The sequence below is a fragment of the Anser brachyrhynchus genome (genome assembly GCF_964034855.1).
Source record: "Anser brachyrhynchus genome assembly, chromosome: 8".
NCBI classification, from domain to species: domain Eukaryota; kingdom Metazoa; phylum Chordata; class Aves; order Anseriformes; family Anatidae; genus Anser; species Anser brachyrhynchus.
In genome coordinates this window covers 12253265-12267322 of record NC_137702.1, presented here as the reverse complement: position 1 = coordinate 12267322, position 14058 = coordinate 12253265, and the positions used below count along the sequence as shown (strand labels likewise).

The window sequence follows — 14058 nt, the reverse complement described above, 5'->3', positions numbered from 1 at the left end:
CACCATGTGCTGCTGCAGCGTAGTATCTGATGTACAAATATATAAGCTGTGGTGGGGGGCAAAGAAATGTATGAATTAACTCTGTGAATTTAATATGTGGTCCATATACCTTATTGCATCTGGAAGTGTACACCAGCGATATATCTGATTTACTTTTGTAACATAAGCAGTAAGTATGATAATATTAATCACTGCTAACAAAATGGAAGATGCTTAATATCTTATGCTTAGAACATGCTAATTCATTGCACTGTTAAAGCTTGTTCATACTTGCTACAAGATGAAACTGAAAAACATACAGGAAAATGATAAATAAGTTGTTCCATTAGACTGGGTTTCACATTTATGATATTCACAAGAAGTAGTAGCTTTTACAAATTTTGCTGCTTTTAGTTTATTTTTATTACAGGTTCTAGAGCGATTCAGGAAACAGATGCTGCATTTAAAAAAGCTTTGTTTTAGTGAAGCTTTCTTTGCAAGAGAATTCATTCTTCCTAAAACTTCATTTCACTTAAATTAACTTGTATTGCCACTGAGGATGGCTTATATTAAACACAAAGGGAGGCTTAGCGGTTTAGGCTTCCATCAAATAAACTGCATAACTAAAAAGAGAAGATGCCAAGCCTCACACTCTTGTACTTGAAAGTATTGTGTTCCCTCTCATGGGAACTCAAGATTAGAGAAATTATAAAGGCTTTGCATAAAAACAGGGAGTTAGAATTAATTTTTGCTTAAGCAGGGAAGTGTCAAAAGCCTATTATGGTAATTTTTCAATTTTGTCTTAACTGTTCACACATTTTAAAATAGTTGTACAATTGAGTAGAGGCATAATTGATGTTTTGTGGTTTCTCTCTCTCTTTTTTTTTCTTTCCTTGGGCCATCATAAAGCGTAGCTTAGGTGCACTTAGAGGTCTGAGAGAAGTAGGTGTGCTAATTAAGTAGTTGATATTTTTCATATCATACTGAGAAAATTTGCTTAATGGACTGAAATAGTCTAAGAATGGTTCCCCTGTTCTTAATTACATCCAAGAACTAAATATCGATATTAGATGAAGATAGCTAAACCACAAAAAAACCTTAGTAAGAAAATGTAAAAGAATTTGGAGGTTGTAGAGACTATCTTCATTACTATCAGAGTAAATGGCAGCAGTAAAGGTCTACATGAAAAAATATTACTTCAATAACTTTATTAATTGTCTTTTAATATAAATACCAATTCTTTTAAAGAAGCTGAAAATGTCATGGAATGCAGAGCTACTGCTGCATTTGTTTTATTAATCTTTTTTGAATTAAAAAATTATCAATTTTTTTCTATGTCATAATACCTGTAAAATGCTAGAGTTGTAGTTTAAAAATTATGTTTGAACTAAACAAGCTTTAGGGCTTCCATAATGAAAGGAAAAAACTGATTTATCAAAACCTTCAAATGGTAAATTAAATCACTTTTTCTTTTAGTAAACATGGTATTTAACGGAAGAAATATTATTCCAGAATTGCTTTCATTTTGGTGACCAGTTTTACTGTTCCAGAGGAGGTGTTTTTGGTGGAACAAGCTTTGGATTTGGAATAAGACTTACTGGCAAATGTGAAAGTAAGCAATATTCCTAAATGACTGCTGATTAGGTAAGACTTCCATTTTTATATGCAGAGAAAAGGTATCTTTCCTACCTTGGAGCTATTTTTTCTGCAAAAGCCTCTCTGGGCTATGAAAGAGCTACCATTGGCATTCCCAGTTATGACCAACTGGTTTTGAATTTTTCTGGCCTTGTCTGCAGTAGAAACTGGTGAAAAAAGTGGGATCTGCTGTATTACAGGGATGAGGTATCTTCTTGAGAGCTTTTCCTAATGCTGCTGAATGGCTTCTGTGAGAGCCCACATTCAGTTTCTCTTACTGTGGACATTAGGAGCGGTCTGAATCTTCCTTAGCTCTTCTTCCTTTCCCCCAGAACTGTGAATGGCAACTGCGCAACTAAAAGCCCAATGTGGTCCTGCAGTTTGTGTGATGAGGTAGCAGGTCAGCATCGCTTCTGGCTGCTGGCATTTTTCTTCTGGCATTTTACGGGTTTCTGGTGTTTTGTGTTTGTGTCACTTGAATAGTAATGCCAGAATAATGGAGCCAAGTGCATGCATGTCTGTGTGCATGGAGTGGAGGGGAAGGAGCGGATGTTTTTAGATCCTTAGGCAAAGGGAAAAGTATTTGTTGGTATGTATTGCGTATTTCATTACTTAATACTGGTTGCACCGGGCATAGAAATAACATTAGTGTGTGTTTGTGGAAGCGTGTGTAATTTTAGTGTAAGACTAAATTCTTTGACGTAACCTGTGTTTCTTGTCACGAAGTACATGCAGGATCAGGACCTTTCTGTGTGAAACAGATTACTGAAGTACGTTATAGTAGGTTGTCTAAGATGGAAGATTTAATTTCAGCTTTCTGCTGTCAGTTCAGTGTTCTGTAGCACTTTAATTTCTCACATAACCTTGTATAGTTTTTATTAATCATTGCTTTTGTGTTGCTTACACATGAAAGTTTCTCTGATAGACAGCGTTTATTTAAATGGTATTTCAGTGAATAGTAAAATTAATAGTAACAGTTTTCCATTTTTTTCTTATATCTGCTATATTTTTTCTTCTGAGCTCATGCAGAATAAAAAGTAGCTGTTACCAATAAGTTCACATTGATAAGGACAGAATATAAATGTTATCAATTTTAGCCTGACATATTTTGTAGTGCTGTCTGTGATACTAGATACTTCTCAGAACATTTTTCCTCAGGTGACGGCACTGTTAGCTCCAAATATATTCACACATTTATCCCACTTAAGCATGTAAACTTAGTGAGGTGTTCTTTGTGATTTTTTGTGTTAAGTTAATTATAGTTTGTTTACCCTTCAGTAGCATACTGTGAGGAGCATGGCAATGTAACACAGAAGCTTTTGACAGTACTGATGAATGGCAAGAGATAGAGATATTGGCAGAATGTTCTCTAGTGCTCTGTCTGGAATTGTTTTCCTAAATAATTCAGAGAGTTGAAATTCGATGAAATCATTTCCATTTTAAGAACGGGTGGAAGGGGTAAATGAGTGAAGACTCCAGTATGGGAAGAGTTGTGTTCATATTGTTAAACAGAGAAGATAGCATCCTGTTTCATTGTTCTTGTGGAAATTCTTTGTATGCATCTGATTCAGCTTCATGCAGGCAGCTACTTCCTCAGTGACCAGCTTTCTTGATCTGCATGTGGCACCCAGCCAGTGCCAGCTTTCTCCTCCTCACACCCTTTCCCCACACATTGACTCTTGCACTCAAGTGATTGCGTATTTCCAGGAGGATTGTATGGAAGTAATGCTGAAAGCCCACCTACAAGTACGTGGCTGACAATCAGATGTTTAGTACTTACATGGGACATTTACAGTACGTGACATCTGTAGGGCGGTAACCAGGGGTCACTTTAGGTGGTAGGCAGCTAAAGTGGAACAGCTTTGCCATTAGATAAGATCATCTGTGGTTTTATCCTTTTAAAGGACTTACCCTTTCAGAAAGGTGATAGTGTATATACTACACGTGTTAGTCTGGGGGAGTATATATAGTCAGCTATACTCATTCATTCTTCCAGGACTTTGTTGAGCCCCAGGTGGCATCTGACTGATGAACTGGTGTCATGCAAATGTTATGGGGGAAAACGGAATATTTATGATACTATAAATCTGTCATTCTTTCTTAATGGCAGCTGCCTACAAAAACTCTTTGCAGGAATGAATCTGCTCTCTGGGACTCTTTGTTCTTTGACATATCAAGCGTAACAGAAATGGCTTTCTGGTGTTAGTCTAATTATGTGCAACTCCTAACTAAGTTCCTGTATTGCTTCCATGTTTTATGATTTGTTTTCAAGGTTGTATAGCAGCTAGAATAGCCAAAACTGTTGAGTTGATATTTCAGAATAGTTCTTTTTCCCTTTTGCATTTTTTCTGCTCACAGAGAGAGTGTATACAACATAAACTTGGGTGAGAATACTTGTCTGGCATGCAAGTGCAAAACTACTGCATACAACAATTGCTTTTAAAAGCAGGGTGGTGGTGGGGAGCAAACAGATCCAGCACCAGCTGTAATACCCTGATTACTCACCGAAAATGAAAATGTTTTGCAGTAAAAACACAGCTATATTTGATCTTGCTCATATATATGTGCAGACACCTTTTGCGTCAGCCCTGCTTCTCCCTCCATTCATTTTTTCTCATGTCTGCCTCTTAAATGTAATGCAGTTTTGAGTTGTGCAAGCCAAAGTTAGAAAAACCTGGAGCTCTACTGCACACAGGTATAATGTCGCACACAGCTTAGGGCAAAGGAGAACTTTTTAAATTATAGTTGTAGAGATCCTGGAGACATTTAAAAATGAGCAGTAAAAAGTACATGAATAGGGAGTATTTATTTGGATTCCAGTTTCTTTAAATGTAGCTGTTAAGATGTTTGATTAGATTTTGTACTCAATATGGCATATTGAGTAAAAGATCTAATGTTGTCTAACATCTGTTGTTAATACAGCCTGCCACCTGGAAATAAATGAATAGATACTCACGGGATATCCAGAAAAAAATGTGCGGTTAGAACCATCACTACTACTTTGAAGGGAAGAGCAAAATAATTTATGAATGTCATGGCTTCTCCGCATAAACAGATACAACTTAATCTGAATGTGAGTGACAAAACTGTACTTCATAGTGGAAGTTTGAGGCATATAATTAATTTTATGAGATTAAGAAGAAAAAAAAACTGCCTCAGAGTACATGGATTTAAAAGTACTTGAATGGTCTCACTGTGTGGTGCAGTGACCCTGTGGGAGAGCCACATTAGACTTCCCAGCAGGAGGCCAGTACGGGGAGCGGTCATCCGAATGCGGAGCAGGCTGCAGCCTGCACTGGCGCATGCGGTCTCTTCTCCTCTGCAGAGCTAAGCAGTTGCTTGTGGTTCTGCTCCCCATGGTTTTTAGACCCTGTATTTGTAGCAACAACCTTTGCCCTGTAGAAGACCTTAGGATAGTCTTTTCCTAGGGGAAAATGGGCAGTGTATGCTGCTCCAAAAATATTGTTGTGAGAGTAGGGTGGCTCACTTCACACCTTTCTAGTTAATACAAAATAAATTTATCCAACTAGAGCCTCTACAGACCTTTTTCAAATCCTTTGAACTTTTGCAGCTGGTTTTTCTGTCTGCTTAACCAAAAGTCTGGGTAGCAGCAGGTGGGTCATTTTTGGAGGTTCCCTCCACTGAGGTGTGGGCAGCTAGTGCATATTTCTGTCATTTTCTGACCCCCTCTGATGTAAGGACCTCAACAACCTTATCCTTTGGATTGTGTCATGGCATTGTGTGCTGAATGCCTTCAGTCATGTTTTTGCTAATAATCCTCTTCTTGTTCACGTTAAGTAAAAACATTTTTGAAAAGAAGGATGCTTCTCAGAGTAACAGTGGCCAACTCTTGAATATCAAGTCTGTTTAATTATGCTGCTCATCTATTTTTGCGTGCTTCAGTTGGCAAGAAGCTCTGTTTGCAAATGTAATTCATGTATTTGATGTGGACTTGGATGTGATCTTTAATGAAGAACATGATCATGGCTTCATATAAGAGTATGAATGAATATGAACAGAAAAACAATCTGTCTAGTAGATCCTAAAAAGATGTGATTTATATAAATATATATATATATAAATATAAAATATAAAGCTTTTTCTTGTGACTTTTTTTGTCTCTGTCCTTGAGCATATGCATGATTTTGAGTGTCATAATAGAACTGAGTAACTGAGCAGGTAAGAGCTGAGTCCTCTTACCTCAGCAGAGTTAAGACCTCTGCTGTGCCAGCCTGTAGCAGATAGACATGCATTGTTAGAGCTGCCAGTACAGAGCCGTGTTTGTTAGCTTTGGTTTTATCAAATCGCACTTCTTGGTTTGGAAGCCCCATAGCACGATCCCTGTTTGCCAATCAGGCATCATTCATATGAGTGCTAGCTTGTCTGGGAATTAAACTGCACAGGGTCTCAGGTGCTGGGAAAGCTCCCTGTGATTAGAAGAAGTATATTATGTGTTGTGTCACAGGTTGGAAGATTAATGAATAATTGTTAAAACACTGAAAGCACTTTAAAGTGCTATGTAATGCTGAGAGATAACGCTGGAAGTAGAAAATAATAAGTGAGCAGCCATAATTGAAGTAGAAGTTCATTTCTAAAAAGCCCTTACAGATTATGTATTTTAGAAGGAAATGAAAAACTAAAGCTATCATAGCAGTATTTGTTTTATGGTGATTGTACAGTTTTCAAAGTAAATATTTAAAATGCAGTTGTTGGCAATGACATGTTAATTTAGTTTAACTGCTGTTTTTCCCCATATCTTCCATGAGTTTTTGATGTTGATGAGTGAACTTTCTTCACTATTTTATTAATATTGGAGATATCAGTAATCATGGCACTGTGGTTAATAAATACAAACTGGGAGATTAGACAAGTGTGCTTTAAATTGTTTTGCAGATTAACAGGCACTACTTAGGCTGGAGTTCTCTTATGACTTTAATCTTGCTGTGGGCACAAAAGAGGATTAAACTATTACTAGATGGCTGGAATTATTTGATTTCCCCCACCCCACTGTGAGGACCACAAATCAAAACTGTAACCGACAAATTAGAAGTGCATACTCCTAATAAAAGCTCTGAGGATGTATTTTATGCCGTGATTTACTTGTGATGCACATAAATTTGTTCTAAATAAAACTTTATTGTGTGTTTTCTCATAAGAATTGAAATGACTACCCAATTTTAAATTGTCAGTAAAGCCAAATTCTTATGGAGTGCCTCTAAGAAATATATAAAGTGCTGTTGACGTGGGGTCCTGCCTAGTAGAATTTGGCTTTTCCATAGTTTTCTTGTCCTTTGGTTTGAGATATTATTATTTTTTCTGAAATAAGAAGTAGGTGATCTTGGGTCTGAGGTTAGTCCTGGATTTCAAAGACCTCCTTTTTGAAATGTGGATCTTTTCTTTTTTCAGGTATGAATACTGGTTTTCAACATAGACCCTACCATAAATATAGGTATCTTGAGAAACAAAAAATGAAAGCTTTAGTATTGCAATGAAAGAAATAGAAATGTTCATTCAAATGGAGAATGATCAAGAAAATAATCTTGGAAATGTACACCCCAAAACATGTAACATTCACCCCAATGACCTAATAATGATGCAGGGCACTGCACTGACAAGCAGCAGTCGTGCTTCACTTCTCTGCTAGTGCTTGCTGACCCCTAAGACTTGTAGAGGTGGAGAAATCCACAGAGAGATATGCACAGGACTTCCCTGAGTAGCTGCTGCTGTCTGCCAGAAAGCCCCAGGATCCTAAGTGATATTTTATATCATGTCCGCTGCAATAAATAGACCAAAATGGGCCTAGAGCACTGTGAAATTCCAGAGAGAATTAAGCAGGGTTTAATCTGAAATATGATAGCTGCCACTTTAACGGGCTCATTGGAATACAGAACTTGTAACTTTTGATTTTTGTGTGATTACATATGGATATTTTGCACTTCTGTGATACAAATGCACACCACCTGTCTCAGGTTGGGTTAGAACATCCCCTGTAGGAAAGCTTTTGTACGTATTGATTTTTAAGGTTTTGCATCCTTTCCTGAAGCCCTGTGTGAAATAAGATGTTGGTGTAGACTGAAGAATTGACCTCTTTCCTGCTTGGGAATTTCTGCATTCCTGACTGTAACGCTGCTACGTTTATACTGTGTGCATTGCTTTTTCTGGATTCTGAGTTTAACTCAAAGCTTTCTGTACCAATATTCTTATCCTTATTCAGGACACCGGCACAAAGGGATTTCTGCTGGAAGAGGACTGTAGGGTTGGATTATAATGATATTTATCATAGTGTTTTCCATGTGAAATGTTAATACGTGATGTTTTAAATCTTGTTTCTGTTCTGATGTGACATTTTAAAATTAGACCATTCTTAATCTAATTACTACTTCAGCTTTAATACTTTCTATTTCTTGCATAAAACTCATTTTAATTGCAATAACAAGTACTGTATGTTTTATGAAACACCTTCATTGAAACTCTTGGATACTTTCCATTATGGTCTCTGTAGACCCATCCAGTTTGAAAATACACTGCTTTATCCTCTCCTTAATTACAGTACTTGGAGCAACTTTCTGTTAACTGTTTCTTAAGTTCTGCAGAATAATGAGTCTACCAGAACTAGAGAGAGTACAGCAGAAAACTGTTCACAGGAGGAAGCTTGCTGTTGCTTAGCTACCTATCTTTTTAATTTGGGATCTCCAGCAACTCAATAATGACTAGCCCTTAAGCTGCTAAATGCATTTGTTCATGACGCATTGTGCCATTTTGTATGTGTATTTCACCTGTGTGTTACTGCTATTATTGTAGGGAGAAAGAGGGCGTTTATAATGGGGTTGTATTTTACCATAAATGACAAAACCTAAATATGTCAATTATATAAGCAGTACTTAGCAAAGTTCTTATGTGTGTTCTGCTATACTGAAATTCAGAATGAGTCAAAAAGCTACTGCCTCTGCTCCTCCAGATCAGTCCCAAATAAGAGTGTTATGCATAATTTGTAAGTACTGCAACTAGTCTGTAGTCTTTCAATCATACACATTCTGACATCAATTTAGGCACCATAAAGCTATATAATTAATTGCAAATTTAAATACTGCAACACTTAATATTTTTTGTCCATATTTAGCGATTTATCACAAGTGAGAAAATGCCTGAATTTCAAAAATTGCCTTTCACAGAAATTTACTGGAATAAGACCCTGAATTAGGCCCTGTTCATGTGATAAGTACTGATTTTTTTTGTTTTTTATTTTTAGGAATCTGGGAGAAACTTTGTATTCACTAATGCTTTCTGACCAATCCTAAAAGTGATACAAAGGGCCAGTTTATCTGTAGCTTATGGCTACAGAACTGGTATAAGCATAGAAATAAACCATCTTTTCTAAACGTGTTTCCAGTATGTGCAGGTAAAATAATGGAAAAAATGGTAAAAAAATGGAAAGGAAACCTTTCCATTCGCTACTGAAATACTTCTGATTTTAATAGCTTTTCCCACTAGGAGACATCTCAGTGATGTTTCCCTGCCCTCCTGAGAAAAATTCTATAGGTGAAGAAGTTTCTGCACCAGGCAGCCTCCCTGCAGAGGCTCGCCTGTGCTCTGCAGGAGGCCACCCCGGCCTGGCCTCCGACTTCAGGGTGAATCACCGCAGGCACTGCTGTGCCTGCTGGGTGTGATTCCACCCTTCCGAGCCCACACAGGTGTGCAGGAATTGCTTTTGGCATTGACACAGCTGTGCCAAGAGGGAAGAATTGCTGGGTGAGCTGTTACAGCTGTGCTGGCCGAAAGCTCTGGCAGCATATGTTACAGGTACAGTTCGCTGACATTAACTTCCAGAAGCAGGGGCTCCATCCTAAATCCAGAGGGGTGCGATTCACAGGTGTGACAGGCAGCTTTTCCTAAAGGAACCCTGGTGCTTAGCTGATGTGCCCAGCTGGACAGAGATGTGTTACTGAAGTTTTCTGTGTAACATTTGTTATGATTTTAAATGGATGAATTTGTCAAGTCAAAAGCTTGTTATGCTTAATTATGTTTTTACGTCAGTGATGAACTTTCTTGGGAATCTACGATGAAGTTACTTTAAAGAAACCTGCTTCTTTCAGCACTTACAGGTATACTTTAAAGGTTTAGACATGAATCTGTGTAATCTCATTTTAGGCATTCAGAAAGCTTTGGTGTTTTTATGTCCCCAGTGGAAAATACTTGCATATTTCTATATAATTTTGTGCTCAATTAACCTCACTATTGACTTCCAGATGTACAGTAGAGTTGCATCTCTCTGCCCTTTTATTGTGGTTTAATATTTACATGTAGATTCCAGTTTCCAGGTCTGTGAATCTTTTTTGTTAAGATAATTTATTTTTAAGATGGCCAAGTATGTAGCTCTTGTATAGCCTCAGATATTTTTTGTGGTACCTTCATGTTTTTAACAGTAATATATCTTACAGAATTTAACACCGCATTGTATGGCTTTAAGCTGGTAATTTTTATGTCCTTGATATCTCAGTGTAGAGACTGCATTACTGCAGATTACTGCACTGGCCTTTGTTTCCTTGTGGAATTTCATGGAGGAGCTTTAAATACATGGCATGACAAAATGGAAAACCATACTCATAGATCACCTTATAAATATTTATTCATATAAATTCTTTAAAGAAATTAAATTACGTGTCCTATACAAAATAGGAGAGAGAGGCTTTTAGTGTCACTGACTGCAAATTGAAGTCATTTGTCTAGAAGGGTCAGATGCCACTTTGTGGTAAGGAATTTGTCTGAGATCCAAGAAAGGAAAGATTGATAGTACAAAGAGATTGATGAAACGGGCACTGCAATATGCATACGAAGTTATGGGTTAATTAGGAGGATTTAAACAAGAAAGTTCCTCTGTGTGGAGAAGTGTCATGTGCTGTTACTTTCAGAAGTGAGGTGTGCTGGCAGCCTTTTTGAACGTTCAGAGTCGATTTCTTGAGATCTTTATATGGAGATGGGTGGTTGTGAAATCAGTGAGGTGGCAAATTACCAATATCGCGTCCATTGCAGCTGATGGTTGCTTCTTAGGAAATTGAGTGGTTTGCATGCACATATATACCATCTTTGGTATGTTACTAATATAAATTATAATGCTTGTTCTGTGATTCCTGTATCAGAGGAAACAAAAAATCATTAATATTTCTGGGTATCAGCTTCTTTGGATGTCTTAGGGGACACAGCTCTTGTTCCACTTTCAAGTGCAATCGTGGTACTTATGCTAAAAAATTAAAGCTGTAACTATGTCACTTAGAGAATGGGAGCTGAAAGTCCACAAATACTGTTTTCTTGTTGATAGAAAAGCTGTTTTGAAAGAACAGATGCTGCAAACAGTTCCTTATTGCCTTAAAGTTCACCAGCCACTTGGTATGTTTAGTGGAGAACAGCAAGGCAGGCTTTCATAAGCAGATTCATGCAGAAATTGAAACAGTACCATCTTTTTTAAGTTATTCACATGGCTGAAAGAAAATTTTAAATTTGACTTAAATGCAACAAAGCTAAAAATACTCGGTGTGCCCCTTGTGCCTCATTCTGTATGAGGACAGAATAGAGCAAATCATTCAGCAAGGCAGGAATAAAAAAGTCAGAAAGTACAGTATTTATTATTGTAAAAGTAAATCACTTCTGTCTGCAAAGCAGACCTGTAAAGCATAACTGCTGAAGGAAGAGTTGACATAGGCATGAGGGACTGAATTATACCTCTAAATACTGTAATTCTGATACTTTTGTCATGATACTCTTAACTAAAATTTTGTATTCATACAGATTCACCTTGCTGCTTAGCCTTAGAGATAAGAGCTGCTGCACGCCCCAAGATCTATCTCCCAGAATCCATTTCTCACAGAATATGGAGTATCTGAAAGTTTTGTCAATATGAGAAGAGGAAGAAGGGGACAGATGAGTTTTATCTCGCCTTACTGTTAAGTGTGTGATAGGAAAAGCCTTAACCGATTGCAGTGAATTTCTTCTTACTGAAGATGAAAAAATTGTTGAAGGGGCAGGTATTTGAATTGCAGAATACATTTCTACATTAAGGAAAAGCAGTTAGACTCAGTGAGGCCTCTGGGAAATGTGATTGACATTAAAAACAATCCTATTTTGTGTTATGATATTCCTTTAATAATGAATCATAGCTTTTTATATGTTTAGATATCTGTTTATTTAAAAAATTCTGAATACAGAAAGAGCTGTAGAAAACATTCTGGGTAGTGGAAAAACAATACCTTCTATTCTCTGTCATGTTTTCACTTGCAGGAACTGTTTTTCATACTTGTAAAATTCTTCTCTTATATTAACACGAAACCAGATATGAGAAATTCTGTCCAAAGAAGTGAGTTTAAACATGTCCCACGGTGCCGATGTGCACCATCAAAGTAGCGTCATGGGCACAGCTGTAGTGGCCTTTTGTGGTATTTAACCTCCCTGCTTGAGCGTCCACTCTCTTCCCATCAGCATTTACACCACATCAAGAAAGATGCTTCCTCTTTATGAAGAAATACAGCTTAATGGTGTTTTTCTCTGCTGCCAGGAGTTTTACTTTTTTTGCACTTGATAAAACACTGTGCCTGTTTAATATGGAGACTAAGTATGAAATCTTTGTTTTTCTCTCCTTGTTTGTTCTTTTTTTCAGAAGCCAAAACAAAAGGACTGGCATCCTCCTGGAGGATTTATTCTAGGACTCTGGGCATTGATTATCATGGTTTTCTTCAAAACATATGGAATCAAGCACATGAAACACATCTTCTGAATCTGAGCAAGCAAGATGATTGCGTTGACTGCTTCTTTGGATTCCCTGGTGTCATTTGAGTTCCCTGTATGTGTATTATGGTTGTAGTGAAAAACAGTGTTGCAATCTCACTTCAACTGTTTTTTTGAAGTTATGTCTTCTCTTCCTTTTTCTGAAAAGAGTCTCACAGGTGGTTATAAAATTAGACAGTTTTTTGAGTTTGTTTTAAGCATATTTTAATGCTTTTTTGAGCTTATCTTTCCAGTTAAATTTAAAAAGAAGGGGACTTAAATATCTTAGAATTTCTAAGGTTGACTATGAAATGTGAATGGGCAAATTTGTTCCCCCATACTTATAAGTAAATCTTAAAAGAGTCATCCTGTCACTGAAGAACTAGACAGTTTGCAGAACATTATTTAGGATGTCATTTTATCAATAAAAGCTTAAGCCACTTTGCAGACTTTAGCATGATGTATTGAAACCTTTCTTCAGAAAAACAAAAATTACAAGAAATACTCTAGAAAGATATTGATTTTTTTTTCCTGCTCTGTTAAATACAACCCTAAGAACAGTCTTTTCACCTTTAGGCAATTTTGGATTTAGGATTCTATGAACTGGTGAAAGTGAAACAAAAATACATGATAACCTCACTGAAACCACTTCATAAAATGCTGAAAAGGGTGAAACTACAACTACACCATGTCCATTAGGAACCCTTTATAGATGTCTTTTCACTCCGTATGATCCAGAGTTGGCCTCTTTCAGGTTTTTTTGCACTGGATTTTTGCACAGAGCAAAACTGACTGTAGCATCAGGATGAAAAATGTTATCAGTCGTACTATTGTATTCTGTAATGTCTGAACACTTGGAAATGAGGTTTATTGTTTAGGTTTTGTAAATTCTGTTCTGGCATATTGATTTGTTCTTCTTGGACGTGTAATGATGAATGCATGCTAAATGCATTTTGTCTGTATAATATACCGATAATAGAGAAGAGAACAAATTTCTGCATGTATGGAAACAATGAGGTTGTCAACTGGGTGATGCTCTTGCGGTGTGCTTTTGGAGTCTGTTCTCTATCCTGATCATAATAAAGCTGATGCATACGTGGTCTAAAGTCACTAGGAGTTACCTGTAACTGCATGTTATATCAGAGGCAATAGTGTTGTCTTAGCATATGGTATTGAGCATTTTCCTATTGCTCAGAACATACAAATCTCAGTGCTTATACATTTTTATTGTTTTTTCCTTTTTGTTCTCTTTCAGATTGACTGTGGCATCATAGCCTTGGGTTAGGGTTAGTGGCCTTGTCAGAGAGCTGTGTGTGTATGATGTGTATGTTTGTTTTGGACAGCATTTTTCACAGGCAGTAAATTCATATGCAAAACCTAATACAAGGGTGACTTCTTAAAATGTGTAAAATTTTATCTTTCTCAGCTATTTCTAATGCAATAATCAACTAAGATCTGTTGTAGACAGACTAATAGGAATGCAGAGACATTGTATAGAAATGTATAGATGCTTTATAGAAATGAATTCTTCAGAATTTGTTCTTAGAGGATTTGCTTACATTTGATTTTTTAATCCAGCCTTTGATACTCTTTTTTTTTTTGTATTTTAGTGAGTATTTTTAATCAGATACTTTATGGCTAAGTTTTATCACATACTTAAAGATGGCTAAAGTGAAATTGATTGAGCTT

General features: G+C 36.8%; 1 protein-coding gene across 5 annotated transcripts in view; it reads left to right on the top strand.

Moving 5' to 3' along the window:
• Nucleotides 1-13479, top strand: part of PIGK (phosphatidylinositol glycan anchor biosynthesis class K) — a 98849-nt gene extending 85370 nt beyond the window's left edge. For all 5 annotated transcript variants that reach the window (XM_080601507.1, XM_080601506.1, XM_080601503.1 and 2 more), the window contains one exon: nucleotides 12263-13479. In XM_080601507.1, the coding sequence (XP_080457633.1) occupies nucleotides 12263-12379 (117 nt within the window). In that variant the 3' untranslated portion in view covers nucleotides 12380-13479. The remainder of the gene's footprint in view (nucleotides 1-12262) is intronic.
• Nucleotides 13480-14058: the final 579 nt, after the last annotated feature.